A 26,771-nucleotide genomic window follows, 5' to 3' on the forward strand; every position below is an offset into this window, starting at 1 on the left:
TGGTATAAGAGGCTGGTTAATGCTGTTTCTGCTAGTGATTGTGTCTGTTACCTGACAGAGAGCTGCTGGACCGCTGCTTATGCAGCCTCTCTCTCTCTTTCTTGCCCTTGGGCATGATCTTCAGCTTCATACTGCTTTTCACCAACACACGGGACGGGTCCTAGAGTGAAACCAAGAATGGGAAGTCAAGAACAAGGAGTCTGAAGAGCAGGGGCGGTTCTAGGGTCAGTGGATATTCGGTGCTTTAGTCCAGACTTCAGTGGATGCAAACTGAGCCATCCTTTGATTTAATATTATAATAGTAGGCTATTATATAACAATTTGCCAAGCAGCATTTTAAGTTATTAGACCTTTTAAATGAGTCTGAATAGTTGCTGGAATTACCAAAATTTGCGCAAATAAAAGAGAGCTTGTGTTTTAAGCAATATATTCCGCTTATTTTACGTCTGTCAGTGACATGGAGCAATACACTCCTGGACTCACAGCCACATTTAAATGCAGTTGTCACAATTTGCACTGTGTACTGGCCATTCCCCTTAGCGGCATGAAAAATAAAGCATTTGTTCAAATTGTGAATTAAACGCATCTTCGGCCCAGTGACTCATTGAAACTCCTCTGATTGGCCATTGCGTTCAACAAACATCTCTGTGATTGGCTACAAAGCACATTGAAAGTAGCATCCCTTAATGCAAAGGGAGAAAATATAATGCTGTAATCTGATTTTCTTTTAAGATTAGGTAATTAGGCAGCGGTAATCATATTTACAATTATTTTTCTGAATAATTGTTCAGCTCTATGAGAAAGACAAGGAAAAGAAAACATTCAGGGCTTTACTAAAAACATTGCATTTACTAAAAATAGTAGTCTTGCCCTTGTCCTAATACTGACTAGTAATACTCCATCAGGAATTTAGTGTTGTGATTTAAAAAAAATTTTTTAAATCACACCATAACTAAACAACTTCTCTTTGGAGAAAATTAATGTATTTTTTACTTTCAGAATCTTGTTCTAGTTCTCGTGTTCTATAGAAAAAGTAATGCAAACTAGACTAAACACATGAATGTGGAGTAGGACAAACCTCCTCAGAGCAGTGCATGCTGGGACAGATCCAGTGAATGTCCTCCAGCTTGTGTAACTCGGCGCCGAGACTATCCACAGTGGAAAGAAGCTCCTCTTTTTGAGAAGACTCCAACTGCTACATACACACATATACACAGAAAATGTCTTTATCATATTTCATACAGAATTACTTGTGTACAAGACCAGGCCAGAGAAAGTGAGAGAGAGACAGTGAAGCCGCTCACCAGCAGTTTTCCCTCAAGCAGCATCTTGGTCTCTTGCTGGAGAACTTTACTGCTGTTGACAATGTCTACAGCAGTACTGCGACTCAAAACCTGCAGAGAAACACACACACACACACACACACAATCACAGCTCAAGTTCAGTTTGACTTTCTGTCAGACTCTTGCTGTTCAGTGATTAACACTCAGTTATTCTTCTATTCGCTGGTCAGCGGAGGTCCCGTGGAGAACAGCATGAGAAGCTCAAAGCTGAACATGCTGAAAGCCACAGCAGGACGGACGGACCTGCTATTATTCCTGCTGGAGACTGAAAGGTGCAGTTGTTAACCTTTAAAGCAGAGCTAGACTGAACCGATCCTCATCACATCACTCACTCATATGAACTAAGAATATATACAGAGGGCTTCAAACTGAAAATATGACATTTACACCTGCCAAATTTAAACCCGCCATATAAAAAAAATGTTGCATTTTTTTTTGAAGAACATTCGTGACCTTAACTTATTTGTAATTGCTTCCTTGCTTCAACTGAAGCTCAAGATGCTCTTTGGATCATTCTCAAATCATGCTGGAGAACAGGATCATCAGGTTTTACAGGTCGTGAATTCAGATAACGCATGTTTAGAAACTTTTACTATCTACTGTGTATTTTGCATGTGATTTATCAAAAATGTTGAACTTGATGATAATTCAGTTCTGCCATACAAACAGAATGAAGCCAATGGAATGATTCAATTTGTTAAATGCAGTTGTTAAATATATTAGTCACAAGTGTTATATGCTCACCTCAGGGCTGGAGGGTTTGGAGGGGAAGGCTTCACTCAGGACCGCAGCACTGGCATTGACAGAATGAGCTAATTCCTGCTCCACCACCTTATGAGTCTTTGCCACTTCCCGGATCCTACAAAACATGATAACCACACATTCAGCAGCAGCATAACACATATTTTCCCATCCATATATAATTCTAAATGTAATTGTGAATCTAAAATGGCTTGTGAATCAATACAAGGAAGTGTCACATTTCTAAGAATTAAAAGTTACAGTCATGGGTGTGGTTTCAAGGTAAAATGGACACAGTTCATTTCTTTAATTGTCCTCAAATAGTTATGAAATAGCTTCTCACATACATATGCATTGATATTCACTGTGGTGTGATATTCCTGTTGGGTTACAAACTATTTTTGTGTAGGTGTCATGTACTCTTCATACAGGCACACACAGACACACCTGTATATGAGTGAGTCTGCCACTAAGCCAAGCTGCTGAACCTGTGCGCATTCCTCCTCCGTCAGATACTCCATGGACTGCTGGGAGTTCAGGCGGGGCCGGGCCGGGCGGCTGTCTCCTTTCCGCTTGTCTTCCCACGATTTCAGCGTGCTCTCGAATGCCTTGTGTCACAGCAACATACAATGTTGACAGAATGCAGAGCATCTACACTAAAGTTGAGCACAATGGCCAAGTTACTAGCCTCTGTCATTGATAACGATTAGAATTAGTTTCTTGAGCACTCAATCAACATATTAGAATGACTTCTGAAGGATCATGTAACACTAGCTACATTTACATGGGTTGGATTTCGTTTGAATCCAAACACAGTGTTTACATGAACGCTAAATAAAGTGATCGGGTTTGGTTCGTGTGCAGATTTCATCTTTTTGACATGCGCACACTGCACAAATATACAGTTTCCAGCTGTTGTTGCATACTAACCATCCTCCTTTTCTTTGTTTTAAAAAGCAGACTTAATATTTATCTGTTTCAGGTCCTAATTAGGAGATGACAAGCACATGAAGCTTTGTGCCGTGCTGCTTATATTTATACTGAGCCCAAAACAAGGCGTCTGCGGATGAGATTCCGAAGACAAGGACTGTCCTGCAGCACTTCAAAGGCGATGAGTGGAAGGAGAATTTTAGAATGACAACACAGTCATTTATGACACTTGATATCATGGTCTGTCTGAATACTCGATTCTGATTGGCTGGAAGGTGTCCAATAAAACTGTTTAATGCACAGATAGTTCCAAGTCAGTTTAATCCCTGTTCTATATTAATGCACTGTTTTCATTGAAGCGCACACAAACATACGTTACTCGCACATAGAGAGCGGAGTTCGCGCAGCGCACACACAAAACTTATCAAAGCTGTCCCGCGACTTTTAGTAATAAAATAGTTTCACTACTGAATTGCTACATTATATTTCTCAGCAATGAGGGGGTTACATCGCTATTTTGAAGTAATTAAACTCTTAGTTTCTTTGTTAATAGAAAGAGAGAGAGAGAGACGCTAAACAGACGCTGGTACGCATGTCTCATCTCTCTGTATCTCTCTCTCTCTCTCTCTCTCTCTCTCTCTCTCTCTCTCTCTCTCTCTCTCTCGATAATTAATTCGTATGCATGTTCATCTGCAAGACTAAGCTGATAAAGCTTGTTTTTCTGGTGAAACTGACAGGAGGTTCTGCTGGTTAGGTTAGTCTAATGGGGACAGTAGATAACCAGTATCCCAAAAGTGATCACGCAACACATAGGGGTGACTAGAAAAGCTGGTCTGTTCAGAAAGACTGACAAAGATTTTAAAGAAGAGAAAAGAAGATGAGCACACACACACACACACACACTGACCCGGTCTCTGGTGAGCATCTGGGCTCGGTTCTTGTGGACAATTTGGACGATGCCAGGAGGCTGAATCCAGGCCTCACCATCCACCTGCACAGGTACGCCTTCATCACCCAGGATGGTGATCTTCACCTGCCGACACTGAGGAAACAGCCAGTGTCAAAGCACATCTGAACTCACATGACTCATGTAAAAATAGTTTAAAAATGACATTAAATTACCAGATGATGCATATTATTAAATTATTTACCAGAAATGACCCGTAAACAAGTTCTCATATACACATAACAACATTAGATGATCAACATTTAAAAATTCACCTACCCTACACACACCAGCTACTTTTACTTTAAAGAGAGTATTTCAGTTCTGTATATTTCATTATATTTAATAAATTGAGTTTCATTTTACCACGGTGGAAAAACACTTTTCCCAGAATGCTCTAATTTACTCTCTTCAAACTGGAGTATAATTAGTCTAAATTACTGATGCAATCATTGTGTTGTCACAAAATTTGTTTCGGACTAATTTGTGTGACAGTTGAATTTCTTTGAATTGCAATTCAGTAAATTCCTATTTATATTCCAACCCGTGAACTGTTAAATTCTGCATTGTGTCCTAGTGTTCAGACCTGTGTGATGCGGTGATGTTGTAGGTTGATGACTCGAGACATGGCCATCTGCATGCTGCCGAACACAGCCACCACTTCCAGCTTCTTATCATCAAACGATGGAGCTCCATAATTCTACACAAACAAATACAATGGCAGACAATATTTCATAACGTCCACCGTTGAACCACATCCTCATCATCTGAACTATTCTTTATTTACACAAGTCTATATCTATCTATCTAAATATATATGTTAAGATAAGCAGCTTGAAACATGAAACACAGGAAGGGCCAGATGTCTTATGTGTGCACTCTGATTCTTACTGGGAAATTATATCATGGCTTTCCACTTTACAGGAAAGAATCTGTTACCGTGACGTGATTAAGATACTGATCAGATATCCAAACAGCATCACTCCAGGTTGGAAATCCTCTGTAATGTATGTATTTTTCAAAAAAATAAATAAAAAAATTGCACCGTGTACTTAAAGCTACAATATGTGTTTTTTTTACATATTGAAATAAATGTTTCTATATAGACTTCAGTGTACTGTAAATGATCTTGTTACATTTGCACTACTCTTTTACGCTCTCATCTTTTGCTATTTTCCACCATTTATTCGCCACACCAGTTTCATATTGCTTCCTGTTTATTCGTCACAATGCATTTTGAAAAATGATGAAAGGATATTGATGGATTGATGAATGGTTGTAAATATGGTTGATGCATTCTGAAAGTCGCATTTGCAGGAAGAAAGTCTGGCCAGGAGCCATTGTTTATTGACAGCTCAGAACATTAAAAAGATGCACTGAGGATAAATGAAAGGCACAGACTCATCTGTTCAACTCTGAGCTGATTTTTCACTTTGTTGAACTGAACTGCCCTCCGGAAAGTAAAGTTATAAGTTCTGAACTGAAATTCGGTTTCATTGATGGACTCACATTGTCCTCTTTGGTGCCACCCCAGAAATTAATGCCTCCTGCATAGCTGGGGATGTTCAAAACGGCAAGACCCTGAAGACTCGGCAAGGACATGGGCACTCCATCACACTGCACACAGAGAGAGAGAGAGAGAGAGAGAGAGAGAGAGAGAGAGAGAGAGAGAGAGACAGAGAGAGAGAGAGAGAGAGAGAGAGAGAGAGAGAGAGAGAGAGAGAGTGACGTAATGTGCAGCTTCTCAGAACAACGTTTGAAACATGAAACCATGACCACTTAGATGAAAAGTACATCTACACATAAACACACAGTGGCAAAGCATCATTCATAGTGTGTGAAGGGAAGTAAATGGCACAAAGAGTACTACCTCTTCCCCTTAAAGGTCAGAAAAGGGAGAAATGTATTCAGCCTAAATGTCAGCATCTTGCATTCCCTTTCTCTCTGTCTGTCCAACACATGCTCATACCTCAAGCTCGACTCTTTGTTCCAGGTTCTTGTAAGTTTTCTGCACCAGTTCTTTGGTCCCTAGCACTCCATACCACATCATGTTTTTAGTGCGACTACTGTGGGGAGAAAAAAAAGAACGAAATTTCACTGTTTTAGTCAGCATTATATAAACAACATTATCACTGAAAAAACCAACAACATTAAAGCAAACCTGTAACTAGTAACGCCACATCTCTGCAAGATATTTTCATTTGGATTTAATGGATTATATTCAACAATTATCAAACATTTCTTCTTTCTTACCTGCACTTTTTTGGGTGCTCATCTCTCTTGTTGTTGAACTCCAAAGATATTTTGGCATCCAGCCCGATCCCAAAATAGTTATTCATCACACACTTTTCTGTGCACTGCCTGTGGAACAGAGAGACAAGCAGGATGCCTTGTCTGAGTCACAAAAGGACTGACTTATGAATAAAAAAAGATTTTTGAAGTGCTAAATAAACAGAAAAGATGGATGTATTCGTCATACATCATTCACAAGGAAAGTGTATTCATTTATAGATTACATTTTTGCAGTGTCACATAAGCAACTGTCTCTTATAGTGATGGATATGAGGAGTGCTAAGCTTCTATTGATCTATTAAGCATTATATAATACATTAATACAGATATCTAATTAAAAAAATGTTGTTATTTTATTCTAGTCAAGAATCCTGAAAAAACTAGATCACAGTTTCCACAAAAAATATAAAGCAGCTGTTTGCAACATTTAATAATAATAAAAAATTCTTAAGCACCAAATCAGCATATTAGAATGATTTCTGAAGAATAGTGTGACACTAAAGACTGGAGTAATGATGCTGAAAATCCAGCTTTGCCATCACAGGAATAAATTACATTTTAAAATAGAAAACAGTTATTTTAAATTGTGATACTATTTCACAATATTACTGTTTTTTACTGTAACTGTCAAATAAATGCAGCCTTGTTGAGCATTAGAGCTGTCACTTTTGTGAAAAATTCCTGTTCGATTTTTGAGACATAAGTGTTCATTGAATGATTGTAAAATCGATTTTCCATGTCTAAAGACGTTTCCATTTTAAATGCCAAATATGGGCAAATCCACGGACAACTAACAGGCATTAGGATGAACGTAAAGAGGGCGCTTGATTTATTGGCATGAAGTTTAGTGCACAGTGACAAACAGGAGTGCAACATTCTCGAAAAACAATAAGCAGAGTGGACTGCCATAACATAAATGAAAAACATTACTGCAGTCTTCAACATGGCTGTGTTTACGATTATAAATGTCAAGCAAATTTCGCCTACGTAGGCGATTGTAGACCTTAGCCCGAATCTGTATCTGTTTTGTTGTAAAAAGAGACACATTGTGCAGAAGTATAATTTGCTGTTATGCGTGTTTGTCAAAGCCTGCAGTTGCTGTGTGACGCGCGTTCGCTGTGGGCGTATCGTGACAGTTTTAAGACAGTTAAAATCGATTCCCTATTTTAATTTTTGAAAAATTGCGTTGGTGGGATTATGCAATCGGTTTTCGAACGTAAAGTGACAGCCCTAGTGAGCATAAGTGACTATTTTCAAAAACATTAAAATATTACATTTTCAGCTAATCTAGAACAACTCTTTTCAGCTCTATAATTATGTAAATAATGCTAACATTGCAAACGTGAGCCCTACAGCCTGTAAATGGAAACATATAGGCCTGGGATAAAAACAGATTTATGTCCACTGAGACTTCGATGGACTTGTGTGTTGGTGAGTGGAATAGCAAACACTGTGGTATATTACACTGACAACATGGTTTTAGAGCTACTGGAACCTCAGATGTCATTACTGCACATCTCTGGAGAAAGATAAGAGCTCTGCCATGTGTGTATGTGTGTGTTTGCACAGTCTTACACAGACTCCTCAGAGAAAAGCACAGTGCTGAAGCTCTCTGACTTCTCCAGTAATATAGGGGTTGTAGTGGTTGGACTCAATGTGTTTTGACCTGTCAATGAAATAAAGCAATCAAAGAGTGAGAGAGTGATGTGCAAAATGCAGCCATAAGAAAAAAAAAACCTAGAATCACTACAAAACCTTCAATAGCAATAGTACAATAATAAAAACTGTGTATTAAACTGTTCTGAAAAAAAAAAGCTTCTGAATTTACTTTCTTTTTTTCTTTCTTTTTTCAATAAGTTGTTGAATGAACTGAAATTATCTACTTTTAGATATAAGTTCATGCTACTACTTATTTTTGGTAGTTTCAATTCAATTATTTTGTGTATGATGTGCTCCTTGAAAATGATTCAAAGCTTAATATAATTATGACTAGCTTACTTAAATTTAGTTGTGTAAGACTGAAAATCTTTGTCTTAATTTGACATATACATACAGTAAATCCAATTAGTTAAATAATTTGAGGAAACAGATTTCGTTAAACCATTTGAGTTTAAATATTTGAGCACTGTGAACTGTAAATTTAAAGTCTAATAAAAAGAATATTTCTTATAACTAAATAAAACTTACTTGAGTTACTTGTTACTAAATGTTACTTGAGTAACACCTTACGTAACTGATTTGAGTTAAACCAATCAAACACACATTATTTAACGCAAAAAAAGTCTATAGCACTACACAAAATATTTGATTAGTTTACATGTGAATTTAAAGTTAAGAAAACTCATTTCCAGTTGACTGAACAAATACTTGTCAATTAAAGCTAAAGTTATTTTCTTCGAAAGAATTCAAATGAAACTAAGCTCACTTGATTACACACATTTGTTTAGTAACACTGACAAGAGTAGATTTAGTAAAAACTAGCATCAGTGAAAGTTCCAATTTTTATTTGTTAAATTTTCTTTTTTCAGAGTACTCATTTCATGCGTTCATGTATCAGTGATTCATTTAGAGAAATATTACATACAAATCTAAATATTTTCTAAATCAAAATTTCTATAAAAATAAATAAATAAAACAGGTCTTCATGCAAAACGGGTTTAGTGCTGCCATTTATGTGAGCTAATGCAGTGTTATGCATGTTGATATAGTTGATGTTAATTAACTCTGTTGCTCCTTCAAGTGATCCTTGGCCTTTTCTTTTTTCACGTCTCCCTGCTCACAAAGACAGTTCTGAGGGATGACCTTTTCTAGACAGTGTCTGGGTTGCATGATGTAGTTTTTTACTTCCACCAGGGCATACAAACACATAGTTATATTGCATCCTCCTAATTAAATTTTAGGTCTTCTGTATTTGCAATGGTCTTAAGTCTTAATTTCTACAGCTGACCTTCATATTCACAATGAGTAATGATCCTCTAACTGTGGGGTTTTTATTCAGGGACTTTGGTGGTTGTTTGAATGATTCTCAGGTTGAGGCCAACTGCAATTTTCATGCAATTGTGCTAAGAATATCTCTAATTGATCAAAATGCCAATGTTTGAATGAGCTACAGTAGAGATAAGAATTTGCAGTTGAAAATGTGATCGAGAAGAGTTTGTCACTCACGTGGCTCCGCTTCTTTGAGGTCCTCACTGCTGCCTCTTTTGATTGATGAGGAGGATGACATTCTCTGTACCTGTGTGTGTCTGTTCTGCTCATCCACCACTGAAAGAAAGCAATCAAATTAAATATTGGGTAAAGTTTCACAGAAGCCACTGTAACATGCGTGTACATTCCTGTATCTGCAAACCACAGATTTTTGTTTTATCTTATTTAAATACAATCGCGGTAAACACAGTGAAAAAAATGTAAAATGTTAATTACTGAAGTCTTTTCGTGTTTTTCTCTCTGGGCATATTTTAAAATGTTATCTCACAATTATCTTCATGAAGTACAGAAGTTTTGCCTCTTTTTGATGCTTATTCTATGTATTCTAACAATGGCCCAAAATCCAATGACTTTCCACTTCCACTCCCAGCAGGATGAAAGCACTCATATATTGTAAAAAATTACCCTTTTCTGCCTGATCTATGATTTGTCGGAGTGCTTTCTTTAGGCTGTTGGCCCTCAGCATCAGCTGCTCTCTTGATCTGAAGGGTCTGGACTGATCAGTGTCGCTCTCGTCTGGTGAGATGGGCCCGGCTGGTACCAGCTGGGCACTGGCGTCTTCGCTGAGAGCCTTAACCAAAGAGTCCAGCTTCTCGTTCAACATGGCACACTGAGATACACGCACAAATCAAAACAGTTTATAAAGGACCAAACACATTTAACTCTTTATCTGAATCTTCATTTAACTGTTTATTTGACTGTCTGTTTGTTTAGCTCTTCATTTAATCTTTTGACTGCTAATTCACTCATTAATAAACTGTTTATTTGGCTCATGGTGTGTTGATTTTACTTAATATTTGTTTGTTCCTTTGGCTTATTATTTGACTGTTCTTTAACTCATCACTTGTCTATTTAACCATTCACATGTTCTTTTGGCTAATTGTTTAACTGTGTGCTCACAATAACTGGAAAAAAAATCCTTACCTTTTTTGCCATAGCATCGGCCTCCTCTTTATTCTCTGTGGCCCGTTCATAAGCTTTGCCGACCTCAGCCACAAACTCATTAACTGTTCCACAAAGAAATCTGTGAATGAAAGAGATACAAAATGTAGAGGTTCAAAAGGAATTTTGAAAAATTAAAAAACAAAAAAAATTATATTCATATTCTATAAACATAACCTGCACAACCCATTCATAAACAGAAATCAACTGTTTACTCACTTAGCAGATGATATAACGTCACTGTGTTTGTCAGAGTCCAGGATTTTGGTCAAGTGAGTGGCAACAGAATCAGCATATTGTGTAATCTGGATTTTAAAAACATCATTTTAAAACAGAAAATCTCATTTAAATTCAATTTAAGATTTTTTTTTAATTGTTTTTAAAGAAGTAGCACTAACATGGCATTTATTTGATGAAAAATACAGTAAAAAAGTGATACTGTGAAATATTATTACAATTTAAAAGAACTGTTCTCTTAGTAAATGCTTAAGAAATAAAGGTCACCTGTAGGGGGGAGTCTAATGGGTCCTCCTCCTTTAAAATTGCTGGAGTCTGTTTGGTGGGCACTTCATAGGTCATCACACTCCATCTGTGACACACATTCAGGAACCGAGAGATGAATTTGATGAGAGTCATTCATCCACTCATTCATTCATTCTCCTTCTTTCTCTTTGTCTCTCACCTGTCCAGCATCTTGGTTGTAGCTCTCTCCAGTTTCTCCAGTATCTGCAGCAGCTGAGCATCATCATCACAGAGTCCTCCCCAGCCCAGCACACGTGCCAGGTCATTTCCTGTGCCCAGCGGTAACACGCCCAGCTGGCACTGTTACACACACAACACAACACAACACAACACAATAAGAGTGTACTTCTGGGTACTTCTAGAGCTAAAGACGACAATATGAAAATGGACCAAAAGTAAAATACCATTCAAGAGGTTTTAAAAATCAATCAAATCAAAGTGCCGCAAGCTTTGTCAAGAGTAATGTCAAATAAAATACTATATCACACACATTTTCTACCATTTAATATGTCTATTAAAATGTTTTAAACCTTGTACAATATGGTACACAAATTATTGTAAACTTTATGAATTATATAAGGACAGTGCGATTGAAAATCCAATAGCTGCGTTGCCGTCTCTGTGTGTCTCTCAGAAATCAGAGCTTTGACAAGAGTAATGTCATGATTCTTGTCTTGTGTTCCACTTGTTTTGTGTGTTCTTTTGTCATTTCCTGTCTTGTGCTGAGTTTTGTAGTCCTTTGTAGTTTTTCTAGTTTATTAGTATCCCCAGGTGTTTCTCATTAGCCACACCCCCTTGTTATCTTGTTTAGCTTGTTGGTCCCTGTGTATTTATAGCCCTTGTGTTTCACTTGTTACTTTGTCAGTTGTTGTACATGTAAGGGTTGCTTCTAGATCTTGTCATGCTCAAGGTTTTGTTTCTTTTTCCCTGAAGTTCTTTATTATTTGTTCTATGTTTAATTCATTAAAAAACTTGCGCTTAGATCCTTGCTTCCGCCTGCTTTCTCCGGCACATTACAGAACAACTGACCGACTATGGATCTAGCAAGTACTAGCTGGGACCCACTGAGCAAAATTTGTTCTATTTTTCAAGATGATCGCAGCATCGAAAGTTATGTGGAGGAGTTCCTTTTTTATAGTCATCTCGTTCCTGGGAACGAGGCTAGGCTGAAGGACTGTTTCTGGAGTGGACTAGAACAGGACATTAGCTTAAATTTACCAGAGGAAGACCCCAGCTGGACCCTGGTACAGTACATTGACTTTGTCCTGCAGTTTTGTGGTTCCCCCTTCACTGTAGGGGAGGTGGAGAAACTTCACGCCAGTCCAGCCGAGCCTGCACTTCACGCCAGTCCAGCCGAGCCTGCACATCATGCCATACCAGCCAAGCCTGCACGTCATGTCGCTTCTGCTGATCCAGAGACCGTTCACGTCGCTTCTGCTGATCCAGAGACTGTTCACGTCGCTTCTGCTGATCCAGAGACTGTTCACGTCGCTTCTGCTGATCCAGAGACTGTTCACGTCGCTTCTGCCGATCCAGAGACTGTTCACGTCGCTTCTGCTGATCTAAAGACTGTTCACGTCGCTTCTGCTGATCCAGAGACTGTTCTTGTCGCTTCTGCTGATCCAGAGACTGTTCACGTCGCTTCTGCTGATCCAGAGACTGTTCACGTCGCTTCTGCTGATCCAGAGACCGTTCACGTCGCTTCTGCTGATCCAGAGACCGTTCACGTCGCTTCTGCTGATCCAGAGACCGTTCACGTCGCTTCTGCTGATCCAGAGACCGTTCACGTCGCTTCTGCTGATCCAGAGACCGTTCACGTCGCTTCTGCTGATCCAGAGACTGTTCACGTCGCTTCTGCTGATCCAGAGACTGTTCACGTCGCTTCTGCTGATCTAGAGACTGTTCACGTCGCTTCTGCTGATCCAGAGATTGTTCATGTCGCTTCTGCTAATCTAGAGACTGCTCACGTCACTTCTGCCGATCCAGAGTCTATCGGTAGTCTAGCCGAGCCTGCACTTCACGCCAGCCCAGAGTCTCCTTCGCCGCTGGTCCTGCCCAGTTCAGAGTCTCCTTCGCCGCTGGTCCTGCCCAGTTCAGAGTCTCCTTCGCCGCTGGTCCTGCCCAGCTCAGAGTCTCCTTCGCCGCTGGTCCTGCCCAGCTCAGAGTCTCCTTCGCCGCTGGTCCTGCCCAGCTCAAAGCCCTCTTCGCAGCTGGTCCTGCCCAGCTCAAAGCCCTCTTTGCCGCTGGTCCTGCCCAGCTCAAAGCCCTCTTCGCCGCTGGTCCTGCCCAGCTCAAAGCCCTCTTCGCCGCTGGTCCTGCCCAGCTCAAAGCCTTCTTCGCCGCTGGTCCTGCCCAGCTCAGAGCCTTCTTCGCCGCTGGTCCTGCCCAGCTCAGAGCCTTCTTCGCCGCTGGTCCTGCCCAGCTCAGAGCCTTCTTCGCCGCTGGTCCTGCCCAGCTCAGAGCCTTCTTCGCCGCTGGTCCTGCCCAGCTCAGAGCCTTCTTCGCCGCTGGTCCTGCCCAGCTCAGAGCCTTCTTCGCCGCTGGTCCTGCCCAGCTCAGAGCCTTCTTCGCCGCTGGTCCTGCCCAGCTCAGAGCCTTCTTCGCCGCTGGTCCTGCCCAGCTCAGAGCCTTCTTCGCCACTGGTCCTGCCCAGCTCAGAGCCCTCTTCGCCGCTGGTTCCGCCCAGTTCAGAGCCCTCTTCGCCGCTGGTTCCGCCCAGTTCAGAACCCTGTTCGCCGCTGGTTCCGCCCAGTTCAGAGCCCTCTTCGCCGATTGTCTCGCACCGCTCAAAGCCCTCTTCACCGCTGGTCCCATCCAGCTCAGAGCCCGGGACTTTCCCCAAGTATTTTTTGGGGGGGGGCCAAAGGGCTCCGCCATGGCCACCCGAAGGGTCTTCACCGCCATGGCCACCTGAAGGGTCTTCACCGCCATGGCCACCTGAAGGGTCCTCACCGCCCTGGCCGCCCGAAGGGTCCTCACCGCCGTGGCCGCCCGAAGGGTCCTCACCGCCCTGGCCGCCCGAAGGTTCGTCTCCGCCGTGGCCGCCCGAAGGTTCGTCTCCGCCGTGGCCGCCCGAAGGTTCGTCTCCGCCGTGGCCGCCCGAAGGTTCGTCTCCGCCGTGGCCGCCCGAAGGTTCGTCTCCGCCGTGGCCGCCCGAAGGTTCGTCTCCGCCGTGGCCGCCCGAAGGTTCGTCTCCGCCGTGGCCGCCCGAAGGTTCGTCTCCGCCGTGGCCGCCCGAAGGTTCGTCTCCGCCCTGGCCGCCCGAAGGTTCGTCTCAGCCCTGGCCGCCCGAAGGTTCGTCTCCGCCCTGGTCGCCTGCACTGCCTGCTCCGCCCTGGTCGCCTGCTCTGCCCTGGGCGCCTGCACTGCCTGCTCTGCCCTGGCCTCCCATCTTGCCGCAGTCTCCAGGTCCTCTGCCATTCCACGGACCTGGCCCTCCATCCCTCCCCCGTTCCGCCTCTGCTCCACCACCCTCCTTGACATTTATTTATTTTTTGTGGAGTGTCTGGAATCCACTCCTTAAAGGGGGGGCTCTGTCATGATTCTTGTCTTGTGTTCCACTTGTTTTGTGTGTTCTTTTGTCATTTCCTGTCTTGTGCTGAGTTTTGTAGTCCTTTGTAGTTTTTCTAGTTTATTAGTATCCCCAGGTGTTTCTCATTAGCCACACCCCCTTGTTATCTTGTTTAGCTTGTTGGTCCCTGTGTATTTATAGCCCTTGTGTTTCACTTGTTACTTTGTCAGTTGTTGTACATGTAAGGGTTGCTTCTAGATCTTGTCATGCTCATGGTTTTGTTTCTTTTTCCCTGAAGTTCTTTATTATTTGTTCTATGTTTAATTCATTAAAAAACTTGCGCTTAGATCCTTGCTTCCGCCTGCTTTCTCCGGCACATTACAAGTAATATCAACTAAGATACAACATCACACATTTTTTTTTACTACTTGATATGTTTGTTTAAATGTTTTAAACCTTGAACGATATGATATGCAGTGCAGTCGCCAGACCTCAGTCTTAAGGGGGGCATATGAAATGCATGGGAGGGCACAATTATTATTAGCCTACAGTGCGTATATTTATAATAATCGTATACTCTATTTGCGCAGCATGTAATCATCACGTTAAACATAACCAACAGCAATATGACCAGGCAGCCTATAGCCTACACCACATTTCATAGAAGCAATGTTATGAATATCCATAAAACACTTGACTATACAACATATTACATGTAACACCAGAAGCATCTCTCAAACATTGCATTTTAAAGCAGTCAACAGAGGGATATACATTGCCATGAGACAGACACACACACACACACACACACACACACACACACACACACACACACACACACACACACACACACACACACACACACGCACATACACACGCACAGAGACTTTGAACCTACTGGTACTTTTCAACCACTTACGGATATCCATGACGAACTGAAGCGAGTAAGCTGGCGAAAAGCTTTCAAAAACTATACGTACGTAGCCTAACTTTCTTTTTAGTAAGGCCATGATAGGCTGTTGCAGTATAGATTCCCATCAATCAAACAAAATCACACCCATTGTTTCTTTACATTTTTAATGTTTTAATGATAAAGAATGCAACACAAAATTAGCCACTATGATAATATAAAATTAAAGTAATTTTTGTAAGAGATCTGTGCCTCAAAAGGGGGAGGGGGGATTGGGGGGGCACAAGCATTTTTGGGGGCGGGCCAGGGTGTGATGATATGTTTCTCTGACTCTCTCCCAGAGACGGGAGGCATTTACGTATTCTTTATAATTAGTTTAGATTTGCATTTGTATGGATAGTAAAAGTTGTTTTAGCAGTTTTTAACTATTGAATATTTTCTTTCATGTTCTCTAATCAGCTATCTTATATAGAGTCTTTTTATTTGAGGTTGTGGATGAATCCTCTGTAAATTAAAATAAAATAAAAATAAATATTTTACCTGTTTATTTAATATTTAGAATTATTGTTTTAATTAGAAGATACATTTAAATACATTTTATAATTATGTATAAAACATTTTTGGGTTACACTTTTTTTTAAGGTGTCATTGTTACAGTGTAATTATTTATTTAGGTAATAATAAGCTTATTAGTAATAATAAGCAACTACATGTACTTACTATAGGGTAAGGGTAGGATTAGGGTTTGGTTGAGGGTTAGTTGCATGTAATTATGCATAATTTACTGTTAATACTATGGTAAGTACATATGTAACAAGGACACTAAAATAAAGTGTAACAAATTTTTTTACGAGTTATACAATGCATTTGTTATATGAAAACTAAGGGACCAAAATTACACTTTAAACGGGCTTCTTATGCAATTTTATGAACTTCCGGTTAAAGCCCTGCCCACTTCCGGATTTATTAAGATTGATAGAAATACAGATACAGATACAGATATTGGCTCCGCTGCACACTACTAATGCACATTTTCATAAGCTTTTATTAAAATACTTTATTCTGTTTTTTCTGACCTGTTTGTGCAGGCTGAGTTTGTCCAGTTCAGAAAGTACCCAGCCCACGCTCCCATCTCCACCACACACTAGGATACGAAAGGTCTCAAACTTCTGGAAGAGGCGAAGCCTGCACACATGAACAAAAATAAAAAACAACAAATATGTCTCAGAGGGCAAATTCACTTTGCCAAAAAAATGTTTACGTTCAAAACAGAATACTATTAAAAGCTGCACTAAGACTGAAAGTACATAATGATTGAGAATGTTACAGCAATCAGATAAACATGTTGGGTTGTTTTAAAAGCTAAGCTACAGTGAATGATTCCTGACTCTTTAACTGCCTTACAAAGTCTTTTAATTAATATTGCAGTGTGCTATCAGCGGACGTTGATCTCACCCCAGCTGCGGGCCGCCGTTCATGAGGTCAAAGACCTGCGCCGGGTTCAGAAGCTGCCTAAACCTGCGCAAGAACTTGACGCCCTGGTTGTCACCACTCTTACTGTTCACCAGCACCAGCAGAGGACTTGAGCAGGATGGAATGGTGGCCTTCCAGAAGCCTGCAGTGAGCAAGGGATGATGAAGAAGGACAATGGTGGGATAGGAGAGGGGGGAAGGAGAGTGGGAATAAGAGAAGGAGAGGAGAGGAAAAGAACTTGGGAGGGGTGTCATGTTTGGAAATGTAACCATCTTTAACCACTGTCTCTTTAAGAACATTACTAACATTAAGAATTACTTTGTTCCCATAAAATCTCCAGATTAATGCAGTATGCAAAAGTTTGAGGTCTGTATTCTAATGTGTTTGAAATAAGTATTTTATGCTCATCAAGGCTGCATGTACTTGATCAAAAACACAGTAAAAACTGTAAAATTATGAAATATTATTACAATTTAAAGTAACTTTATATATTTTATTTTTATTTTTAAGGATTCTTTAATAAATAGAAAGTTAAAAAGAACAGCATTTATTTGAAAAATATTTTCATCTTTGCTGAATAAAAGTAATAATTTCTTTCGAAAAAAGAGAGAAATCGTACTGACCTCAAACCTTTGAATGGTAGTGTAAACATATATTAAGTAATGAAATAACTAGAATAACATTTTATTCAATGGTATTTTTAACTGACACAGTGATGATTATACTTGATCTAAATAATGTCATTCGCAACAAAAAACATATGACAATGTATACAGGCGTTATGGAGACAGCTGAGACGATGCAGTTGCCAGGACAACCCTTACCGTCAGAGTCGATGCTGTTGAGTGCAGTGGGTGGAATGATGGAGACCTTACACTGACCCAGAGGACAAACCTTTCCCAACTGCTCCTTACAGCTATTATGCACCTACACAGAGCGAATGTACAGAGACATACATTATTGGCTACTCACAGACAGCTAACATCCATCCGTGTAACAGTTGGAGACACACTGGTTACACAAGGTACACACCTGTAAAAAAGCGATGTCATTGTCTTTCCTGTAAACTGTGTTTATGTGGTATTTCTAGTTGTTATGTTTACAGAGTGAAGTGGGTGTGATGCAATATTTTGGGTGTGTGTGATATACAGCAGTGAGTGGACAGGAAGGTGACGTACGATGGCTTTGCACCAGAGGCACCGCCAGTCCTGTAGTCGGCGGACGCTGCCACAGTTTCGATCGCACACCACACACTTAGCACTAACCGGCAGGTTTCCCTCCAACCACTGGTGAGGCATTGACACCTGAATACACAAACATGATAATTTAGGTACAGATTACCACTGAGACCATACGCATGTAAAATTTAAAAGATTCACTTACCCCATCCTCATCCTCAATGATGTCATTTCCTATGGATGCCAGAGTGGTCCACTTACAGTTATTTGTGGATCGTACGGCACAGCGCTTGTGGGCCTTGAATTTACAAACTAACACACACACGTAGAGAAAAGATGATATTAAACAGGTCATCACTAGAACGTGATAACAGGCTGAAGGCAATGTTTGAATTCATGAGTCATTGATTACGCACTAAACAAACAACGTCATTGTTCGTTCTACGAGCAGAATAAACAACGCACGAAAAGGTAAATGGCAGCAAAAGGGAAAATCCAAACAAATTGTTCATAATGAATGAGAGGGAGAGAAAAAAACAAATATGGGAAACATGGGAAAAAAAAAAGCTTTGTGTTTATGTTTACCTTCACAAGAAAGACCATGAGAGGTGACCCCCGGCAGAGCCTCTCGACACACGTTGCAAAAGGTGGGCCGGGCGTGAGAGCAGGCGTACCAGTTATGCATCCCGGAGAAGTGCTCCATGTTAAACTGACTGGCCTGTGATCATAAAAATCCTGTCAACATCACTGCATTATAAATAAATACACATCCAAATAATACAGACGGGTTCACACAGACGGGTTTTGAGATTGACAATTCCATTTACTTACAGGTGTGAGTTTCAAAATTTGCCATTCAAACAACAACTTACAGTAGCGTCTCGAATATGGTCTGTACAAAACCTCACACAAAAACCCACAACAAACAGTAGACACGCCTTTGTGCAGCGCAGAGCGGCTCTCTCGCACTGTGTGATGTGAAAGACAACCAGTGGTCCAATCAGGTTCCATTCACACAGTGCGGGCTTTCCGAGAATGCTGTTGTGAGTCCTGAAAATTTACAGGTGTGAGTTCGGTTATAGAATACTTGTCACTCCCGTAAATAACTGATCTCTGTGTGAGCATCTCTAAAATATTTTATTGGGTAGAAATTGTTGAGTTAAAAAGGCTAAGAACCACTGATATAGGGTCAAATACAACAAGCTACTGTTATAGACAAAGACTAGCCTGGGATCTGTTAGGAGATCTATTTTTATAAAACTTTGGCTCACGAAAAGCTCTAAAGATTTAAAAGTCACATGGATTGACACACTGAGTACTTTACATCAATATTTCACCTAAACACAATTACAATTAGTTACTTCTGTGGCTTTCATTTATTGATCATTTAACAAAGAGGGAAGATAAATCCATGTGAAGGAACATTAAACTGCCATTATGAGCATCAATGCACATTAACCGAAGCTTTGAATGATTTTGGAGGGGTTAAAATGTAAAGGTTCAGACACTGACCTCATAAGTCTCCCATTTCTGGACAGACTTCAAAGCACTGATCCAGTCTTCCATCTCCTTCCTGCTCTCCGCACACAACATCAGCTTACGGAATGGAGTAATAACCTAGGAGAGAACGAGAGATGATTGAGAAAAATTCTTGAGATACCTACATAAACATAGGCATATTTAAAAATGGTTCACACAGTTTAAATAAAGCTATTGAAAAGAGGTTCTGCTTACTGTGAAACTGTTGTTGATGTTCTTGGTGCTGGTCTCGGCCACGCTGGCATCTGAGAGGTCGACCTCGTCAAATATGAGAGACTACAACAATAAAGTAGCATGTTTTTGTCACCAACAAACACTGAAACAAGCACCTACATTCAGCACCACCTGAGGTTCAATCTACCCCAGAGGGGCCATGCTTTTACCTTTGAATCTTTGGCATAGTAGAGAGTCCTGCCTCGCAGTTTGAAATATCTCCTCTTCCATCTCTGAAAAGAGCTTGTCTGTTTGAGTAGAATACCCTCCTTTACACTCTTCTACAAAACAATGCAGAGAAAGGGAAAAGAAATTAAAAACATGTACAAGACAGCTTTTGCAAATACAACGATTTGATTTGTTTTTATAATAGTTTTCTGTTCATGTATCCCTACTGCCACATTTTTTATAATGAAACATTTTCATGCCATGTTAGAACTGGCTATTTTTAGAAACTGCTTCACAGCCCAGTGGATTTACTGGTGTTCATAAATTGCTTCTTTTGCATGTGCATGAAATTCAGTTTTCAGTTTGTTATACTAAATCATAATAAGAAATGAACACACACAAACCCCTGCGGCTCCAACTTGCATTAGCAATCCTGTAGACCTACTTCAATAACAATGGCTTATCACCAGGCCCAGATGGAATTGTTGGACTTTTTTCTGCTGTTTCTGGTTTTAAACATGATAAAATGTATTGAACAGAGCTTTATACTCTTATTGATAGACAAGAGTATAAAATTAGAAAGAATATGTATTAAACAAACATGCATGGTTTGGTTAAAGGGATAGTTCACCCAAAAATATTTAGATATTTTTTAGATATTTTTAAAGAACATAGGTAACCAGACAGTTGATGAAAATACTATGGACGTGTTCGGTTAACCATATTCTTCAAAACATCTTCTTTTGTGTTCACCAGAAGAAAGAAATTCATACAGGTTTGAAACTTGAGGGTGAGTAAATGATGACAGAATTTTCATTTTTGGGTGAACTATCCGTTTACTAGCTTTGTCATTGATAGATGTTTGCATTCTGTGGAAATCTGCAGAGATTTCTACTTCTCACTACAATATGATGACAGATTGTTATACACATTGTCAATGCTTCAGGGGAAACACTTATGTGGACTTTATTAATTTGGCACATTAAAACTATCTATGAGCCTCTGTCAGATTTACTATAACAACACAGTCAAAACCAGTTTCTCTCTCGAACACTTTCCTTCACTCCTTCCTTGCTTAATTGTTTATAAGAAACAACAAAGCATTTAAAAAACCTGATCTGTCACCTAGCAAAATTCCTGATTAAAGTACCAACAACACTGCAGGAGGAGCTGCCTGCAACATTTCCATAAAGTTCACTATGGGCCTCCAAATGTTGAACATGATCAGGTGTTCAATTCATCGCTGACTTTCATCATAAACCTTGACACTTCAATCTGGTCTGAAGGGCAGAGCAGCTAAAAGACTTTCTAGAAGTCATCAAATACATCTTTACTTTCACTTAAGCAGTAAAATCGAATTACAAGTTTGTCCTTGTCTAAACATGTAGGGGCTTATTCTGTGCCCTCTGATGACGTCAGATGTGGATTTCATGAGTGTATCGTGGCAGAACACCGCCAGCAGCTCAGCAGTGAGACAGGCTGATGGGACAGAAACGACAGCAGATCTGTCTCTCGTGGCTGTCACACTGAAAACAACGAGAGTGAGAGTGCTGTTGCTAATCATTAAGGAAATCAAAGTGAGTAACCTAGCCAGACAATCTGCCAAGAGTCATGATGACGTACACATGAAGGGAGTGAATTCACAGAGACAATAAGAGACTACACAAAAAACACCCTGCAAGGTCTAGTGGGAAAGAAAGTATATACCTCACTGTACCTCACTGCCTATTTCACACTCTCCTAAAGGGACCACAATACATTAAATAAACTACCCTGAAATGTTACATAATATAATATAATATAATATAATATAATATAATATAATATAATATAATATAATATAATATAATATAATATAATATAATATAATATAATATAATTTTGAATATATCATTTGAAAATAGACAAATTTTTAGCATTAACGTGTACAAAACTGCCTTTTAAATTTGATCATGAGTGCTCACACTTGATAATCAGATACACAGCTTTACATATTAAGGACATATTATTAAAAAAATATATATAAATCTTGCATCACAAAAAGTGTATTGTGATTGTCAAAACATTAACTGAACTTTATTAGGTTTAGTGACAATGTTACAATGTTTACATGGTACAATTTCTGGTAAGCTACATTTTTATTATTGCTTATACTACAGGGCCGTTGAACGCTTGAATCTGATTGGTTGACGAACGTTCTAAGGTGTGCATTATTTTCAGGGAAACGCACAGCTAAAGTAGTTCCAGGCAGGTCTTGACCGCATTACAGTTCCATATCACTTCGCGTAGTTAACTGTAATAACGGAAAATAGATACAATTCATAACGAGAAAAAACATTTAGCCCCATGCTCTTGATCTGCAATTTTCAATGTCTAGCTTCACAATCAATGGAAACATGCAGTTTAATTTGAATAAATAAAGTATATTCCTATTTATAATCAATAGAAAATTAAACTGAATATAGGCTAAATAAATGGATAGTCCTGCAGCACGGATTTTTATTGCAGATAATATAACAAATAAATAATTATTGATAGGCCTTACTTGTTAAAAGGCTTCTTTTTTTCATTTATTTGGCTATAGTCTACTGTCATCTGTCAATAATAGAAAAAAAGAATGAACGAATTAATTAAAACGAATTGAATTAATAAATAAATAATAATATTGACGCACATGCTTTTCTGTCTCATTATTGCAACATCTCTCTCTAATAACTGCATAAAGCCGAGCCGAGGACACACTTTAAGGCCGGTTATGAATGTAATTTGATGACTGATCATGCCCAAACGCGTGTTCAGCGCGTTCAGTCTGTGTTCAAAGTCGGTGTTTAAAATATGCTGCGATGAAAACAGTCAGAGAATGTGTCAGCTAGTCGTGTGTCCCAGCATTAGTCTGCTATCAGTGGCTCAAACCTCCGTTACTAACTCTAAAATGACGTTTTGGAATTAGCAACGGAGGCATGGGATTAGATGCATAAGAATCCGCTTCGCGTCGTGACCGCATTACCACCTCGGGTGTGCATTATTTTTCTAATAATTCAACGGCCTATCGTCAATTATTCCTTACTTGACACAAATTTCACTATTTCAATTCAATTAAATTCTTGTGATCTGATTAAATATTGACTCATTTGGATAAATATTAGGTACACAAGATAGGCCTGAATTTTTCTCAAGAAAAAAAAAAATCTCACCTAATGCTGTAAACATACAGAGAGGGTATCAGCTGGTAATATTATTTAAAGTTAAAAATAACTCAAATATAATGTGTTTTTTATTATAATAACAACTTAATTTAATGATATAAGAAAAAATATAATAAATATGTAATATAGTACACATATTTAAGAAAAAAAAATCTCTATAGCTCTTTTTTTCTAGCCAACTTACGTGCTATTATGGTCATTAAATGATGTTTTATTAACAAAGATTGGGAGGAGCAGGTTCAGATAATTAACCAAATTATGCACAGCTTGAGATTAATCAGTAATCAACTCAATGACAGAGTATAAATTCACAGCAGACCTGTCTCTGTTCATTGAAAGTTTGTTAGCATCCCTCCTCCACCCCATCTCCTCACTTCCAGTTCCATCTACACTTACCAACTGGGGGGAGTACTCTGGGTTCGGGCCTAACTCCGAGCTCGGAGCCCTCCCCCCGGACAGCACGCCAAATACACATAAACTTATTGTACTAATTATATGTAGATGTGAACTCGTGAAATGGCTTTCCTGAGGTAAATGTTATGTGACATAATTGTTCTCCAGCTGTTTTATTGACCCCTTTCCGCGGCTGAAAAACACTGATTGATCGATATTATGTATGAGGAATATACATTTCGGTAAGTTGTACTGTATCTTTCAAAAGTGTTCATTCGTGTTTATTTACAATTAGCTAGTAGAGATGATCGGTTCACGTGCCGCTAGGGATCTGTCACATCACATTTACAAGCGCCAAAATGGTATTATTGGGTATTTATTGTTTGAATTTCGTAATAAAATTGATAGAACCTGAGAGCTGAGATTTTTTTTTTATATCATAAGTAACCTGCTCTGTCTAGTCTGTCGGTCTCCGACATGCCGATTTTTCTGTGCGTGAGAAAATGTATGTGTGGCGTGAGAGCGTGTGAAAAGTCTCAATTGCGTGAGTCTCACGGTAAATGCGCGAGAGTTGGCAGCTCTGCAGCTTTTGCGGCTGAACTTATTGCATATGCATTTGTAGGAGTTTCCATTTCAGAATTATGGGAGGAGAGCATTTAAATGAATCATGCAAGGTGATTTACTATGGTTTGCGCTCACCAATGTACTGGTGTTTGCGCCATTATGTATCTACGTCTTAAACAAGACGCTACCTGGTAGATTGCGTTAGTCATTATGGAAATGATCTGACTGCATCAGTGTTCTGTCGTCAGTAGATCACACACATAACTTTCCACTCCCATCTGCGCTGTTTTGGAATTGCACCCTCAAGCTAATTTGTCCTGTTTAGTAAATCTACCCCAAAATGTCTCAGATCAGAATTTTAAATGTTAGGTCACGTGAGGATTTGAGCCACATTCAGTTGCAATGTCAATGTAACCTCTGAGTCATTTTTGCAGGTGATTATACTCTCTACAACCCTTTGAACGGGTGTCTCATTTTCTCCCAGTGACTCCCAGCAGGGCTCATAAATATATGTGAATTGCCCCCAGAAGGTAGTTAAATCTGTTAAAACTCCCTTTGATAGAATAATTAAATAATGTTTGCTTGGAGAAGTAGATTTAGGGATTAGTTGAGTCAAAAGTTATTATATTTAGTTTAATATAAAAATAACATAACATAAAAATAATTGTATAGTACATATGTTCTCATTATGTATGCATGATGTATGTATGAATATGGGTCAGGTTTTGCTATTTTTGTGGGAACCAAATGTCCCCACAAGGACAGTAAAATCTAAAAACAAATACACTATGGAAACAAAAACAAAAAATATATATATTCTAGAAAATATAATTAGGTCAAAAAATTAAAAACAAAAAAAGTCACCGAAAATACATAAAAAGAGGTGTGTATATAATATGACGAAACAAATAAGTGTGTGTGAGACTAAACTTCAGGATATCTGCCAGTGAAGCCTCCCTGTACAGCAAGACAAACATCAGACCCAGACATCACTCACTCCATCCTTTCAGTACAGAGCTGGTTCCACATTCATACAAAAATGAGAACATCTTTGATCCATCACAGTGTGCAAGCGCGCACACACACACACACACACACACACACACACACACACACACACACACACACACACACACACACACACACACACACACACACACACACACACACAGTGATGTCAGATGGTGACTCAGAGGAATCTCACAATGATTGCTATTTTTGTTTAATCTCTACCTCTTCCTCTCCTAATCCTCCTCCTCTCTCTCTCTTTTAGTTCCTCTCAAATCATCAGTTTCTGTATTCACCCTGCTCTTCTATTTCTCCTTTCTCTCTTCTTTCTTGCGTCATTTCGGCTCTCCCTGTTAATTCCATTCTCTTCTCATTTCTCTTCTTTATCCTCCTCTTTTGTCCTTTCTCTCATCTGAAGGGCACAGTGCCTCTGCAATGCCCTACATAGAGCTAGAACTACAAATCCCACGATTCCTTACAGCAAAGCTGATTAGATCCAAGGAGTTATAAAACCTGGTGAACCTATCCGTCAGCATTCCCATTTATCTCAATGGCTAGTGTGCAGCCCAGAAGTACACAGACTGGATGCTGCCATTTTTACTTCATGGGTACGAGTTGCGATGTTTATATATATATATATATATATATATATATATATATATATATATATATATATATATATACATATACACACAGTATATAGATAAAGCAATTCTTTAGCGAATGGTGTTAATCACTCAACTTTCGTGGATTTCTTAGCATGTTTTGATATACAAAAGTGATAGAAACGATTTTTCAATTAAGTTATTTGGGTTTATGGTTCACAACATGATCATTTTATAGGTGACTTCCATATTGTGTTTCCTTGAATGTGTGACATGTCGTAATAACGAATACCTGATTTGGAAGTCACCTGATGGAGGTTGGGTTCCTTGCCTCTGGCTTGCTTATGTTGGGGTCACTTAATATTTAACAATATTGATTTGACTGCACTGATACTATTGGATAAGAACTGAACTGAGCTGGATGATGACATCACTGTTTTCCACAGATCAGCTTTAAAGATGAAATGAACTAATTTAATAATTCATGATCTTTACAACGGAACACCGAACTGACTTCAGCTGAACAATGACACAATTTTTGACACAAAAGAGCTGCTGTACAGCCAAAATGAGCTCTTTTTGCATCATTGAATCATTTTCTTGTTACCACTGCAAAGCTGTTTTTGTCTGGCAAAACATATATTTAGTCAGAATAAATGGCTACTTTGGAATGAAAGATGTTTTTTTGGCCCCATAATCGTGTATTTATGCCAGTGTTGGGAAAGTTACTTTTAAAAGTACTGCATTACAATATTACTCCCTAAAAAAGTAACTAATTGCATCACTTAGTTACTTTTTAAGGAAAGTAATGTGTTACATTACTTTTGCGTTACGTTGTCCTCACCTGAGCTGGGCTTGCTTGTTTGTTTTTTAATAACAAAAAACAAAAGTTCTATTTTTGGCAAATGTAAAGGCCCTTTCACACCAAAAGTGAAATGAATAAGCCTCAGGTAATCAAAAGTTCTACACACGTTTGCGGTCTTCACACCCACTTGAACACTTGGGCCAAATACAAGAAATATATGATGCAAGTAGACAAGTGGTCAAGTGCAAAGACCGCAAGTGTTGTTCCCATGCAAA

At 39.4% G+C, this 26,771-nt stretch overlaps 1 protein-coding gene across 2 annotated transcripts in view; it reads right to left on the minus strand.

Annotated features, from left to right (window-relative positions):
• LOC308706442 (diacylglycerol kinase delta) overlaps nt 1-26,771 on the minus strand; it is a 68,652-nt gene that overhangs the window by 2,342 nt on the left and 39,539 nt on the right. For both annotated transcript variants that reach the window (XM_081392078.1, XM_081392079.1), the window contains 26 exons: nt 19,918-20,028; nt 19,730-19,810; nt 19,508-19,612; nt 18,581-18,713; nt 18,201-18,307; nt 17,996-18,121; nt 17,642-17,744; nt 16,800-16,959; nt 16,421-16,529; nt 11,084-11,223; nt 10,906-10,990; nt 10,621-10,706; nt 10,384-10,483; nt 9,865-10,069; nt 9,418-9,516; nt 7,828-7,918; nt 6,214-6,321; nt 5,930-6,026; nt 5,470-5,577; nt 4,547-4,660; nt 3,922-4,056; nt 2,532-2,692; nt 2,088-2,202; nt 1,305-1,394; nt 1,079-1,195; nt 52-160 (listed from right to left, as the gene is read on the minus strand). In XM_081392078.1, coding sequence (XP_081248204.1) covers nt 52-160; nt 1,079-1,195; nt 1,305-1,394; nt 2,088-2,202; nt 2,532-2,692; nt 3,922-4,056; nt 4,547-4,660; nt 5,470-5,577; nt 5,930-6,026; nt 6,214-6,321; nt 7,828-7,918; nt 9,418-9,516; nt 9,865-10,069; nt 10,384-10,483; nt 10,621-10,706; nt 10,906-10,990; nt 11,084-11,223; nt 16,421-16,529; nt 16,800-16,959; nt 17,642-17,744; nt 17,996-18,121; nt 18,201-18,307; nt 18,581-18,713; nt 19,508-19,612; nt 19,730-19,810; nt 19,918-20,028 — 2,995 coding nt within the window. The remainder of the gene's footprint in view (nt 1-51; nt 161-1,078; nt 1,196-1,304; nt 1,395-2,087; nt 2,203-2,531; nt 2,693-3,921; nt 4,057-4,546; nt 4,661-5,469; nt 5,578-5,929; nt 6,027-6,213; nt 6,322-7,827; nt 7,919-9,417; nt 9,517-9,864; nt 10,070-10,383; nt 10,484-10,620; nt 10,707-10,905; nt 10,991-11,083; nt 11,224-16,420; nt 16,530-16,799; nt 16,960-17,641; nt 17,745-17,995; nt 18,122-18,200; nt 18,308-18,580; nt 18,714-19,507; nt 19,613-19,729; nt 19,811-19,917; nt 20,029-26,771) is intronic.

This window comes from Scardinius erythrophthalmus (assembly GCF_964197995.2).
Source record: "Scardinius erythrophthalmus genome assembly, chromosome: 2".
NCBI classification, from domain to species: domain Eukaryota; kingdom Metazoa; phylum Chordata; class Actinopteri; order Cypriniformes; family Leuciscidae; genus Scardinius; species Scardinius erythrophthalmus.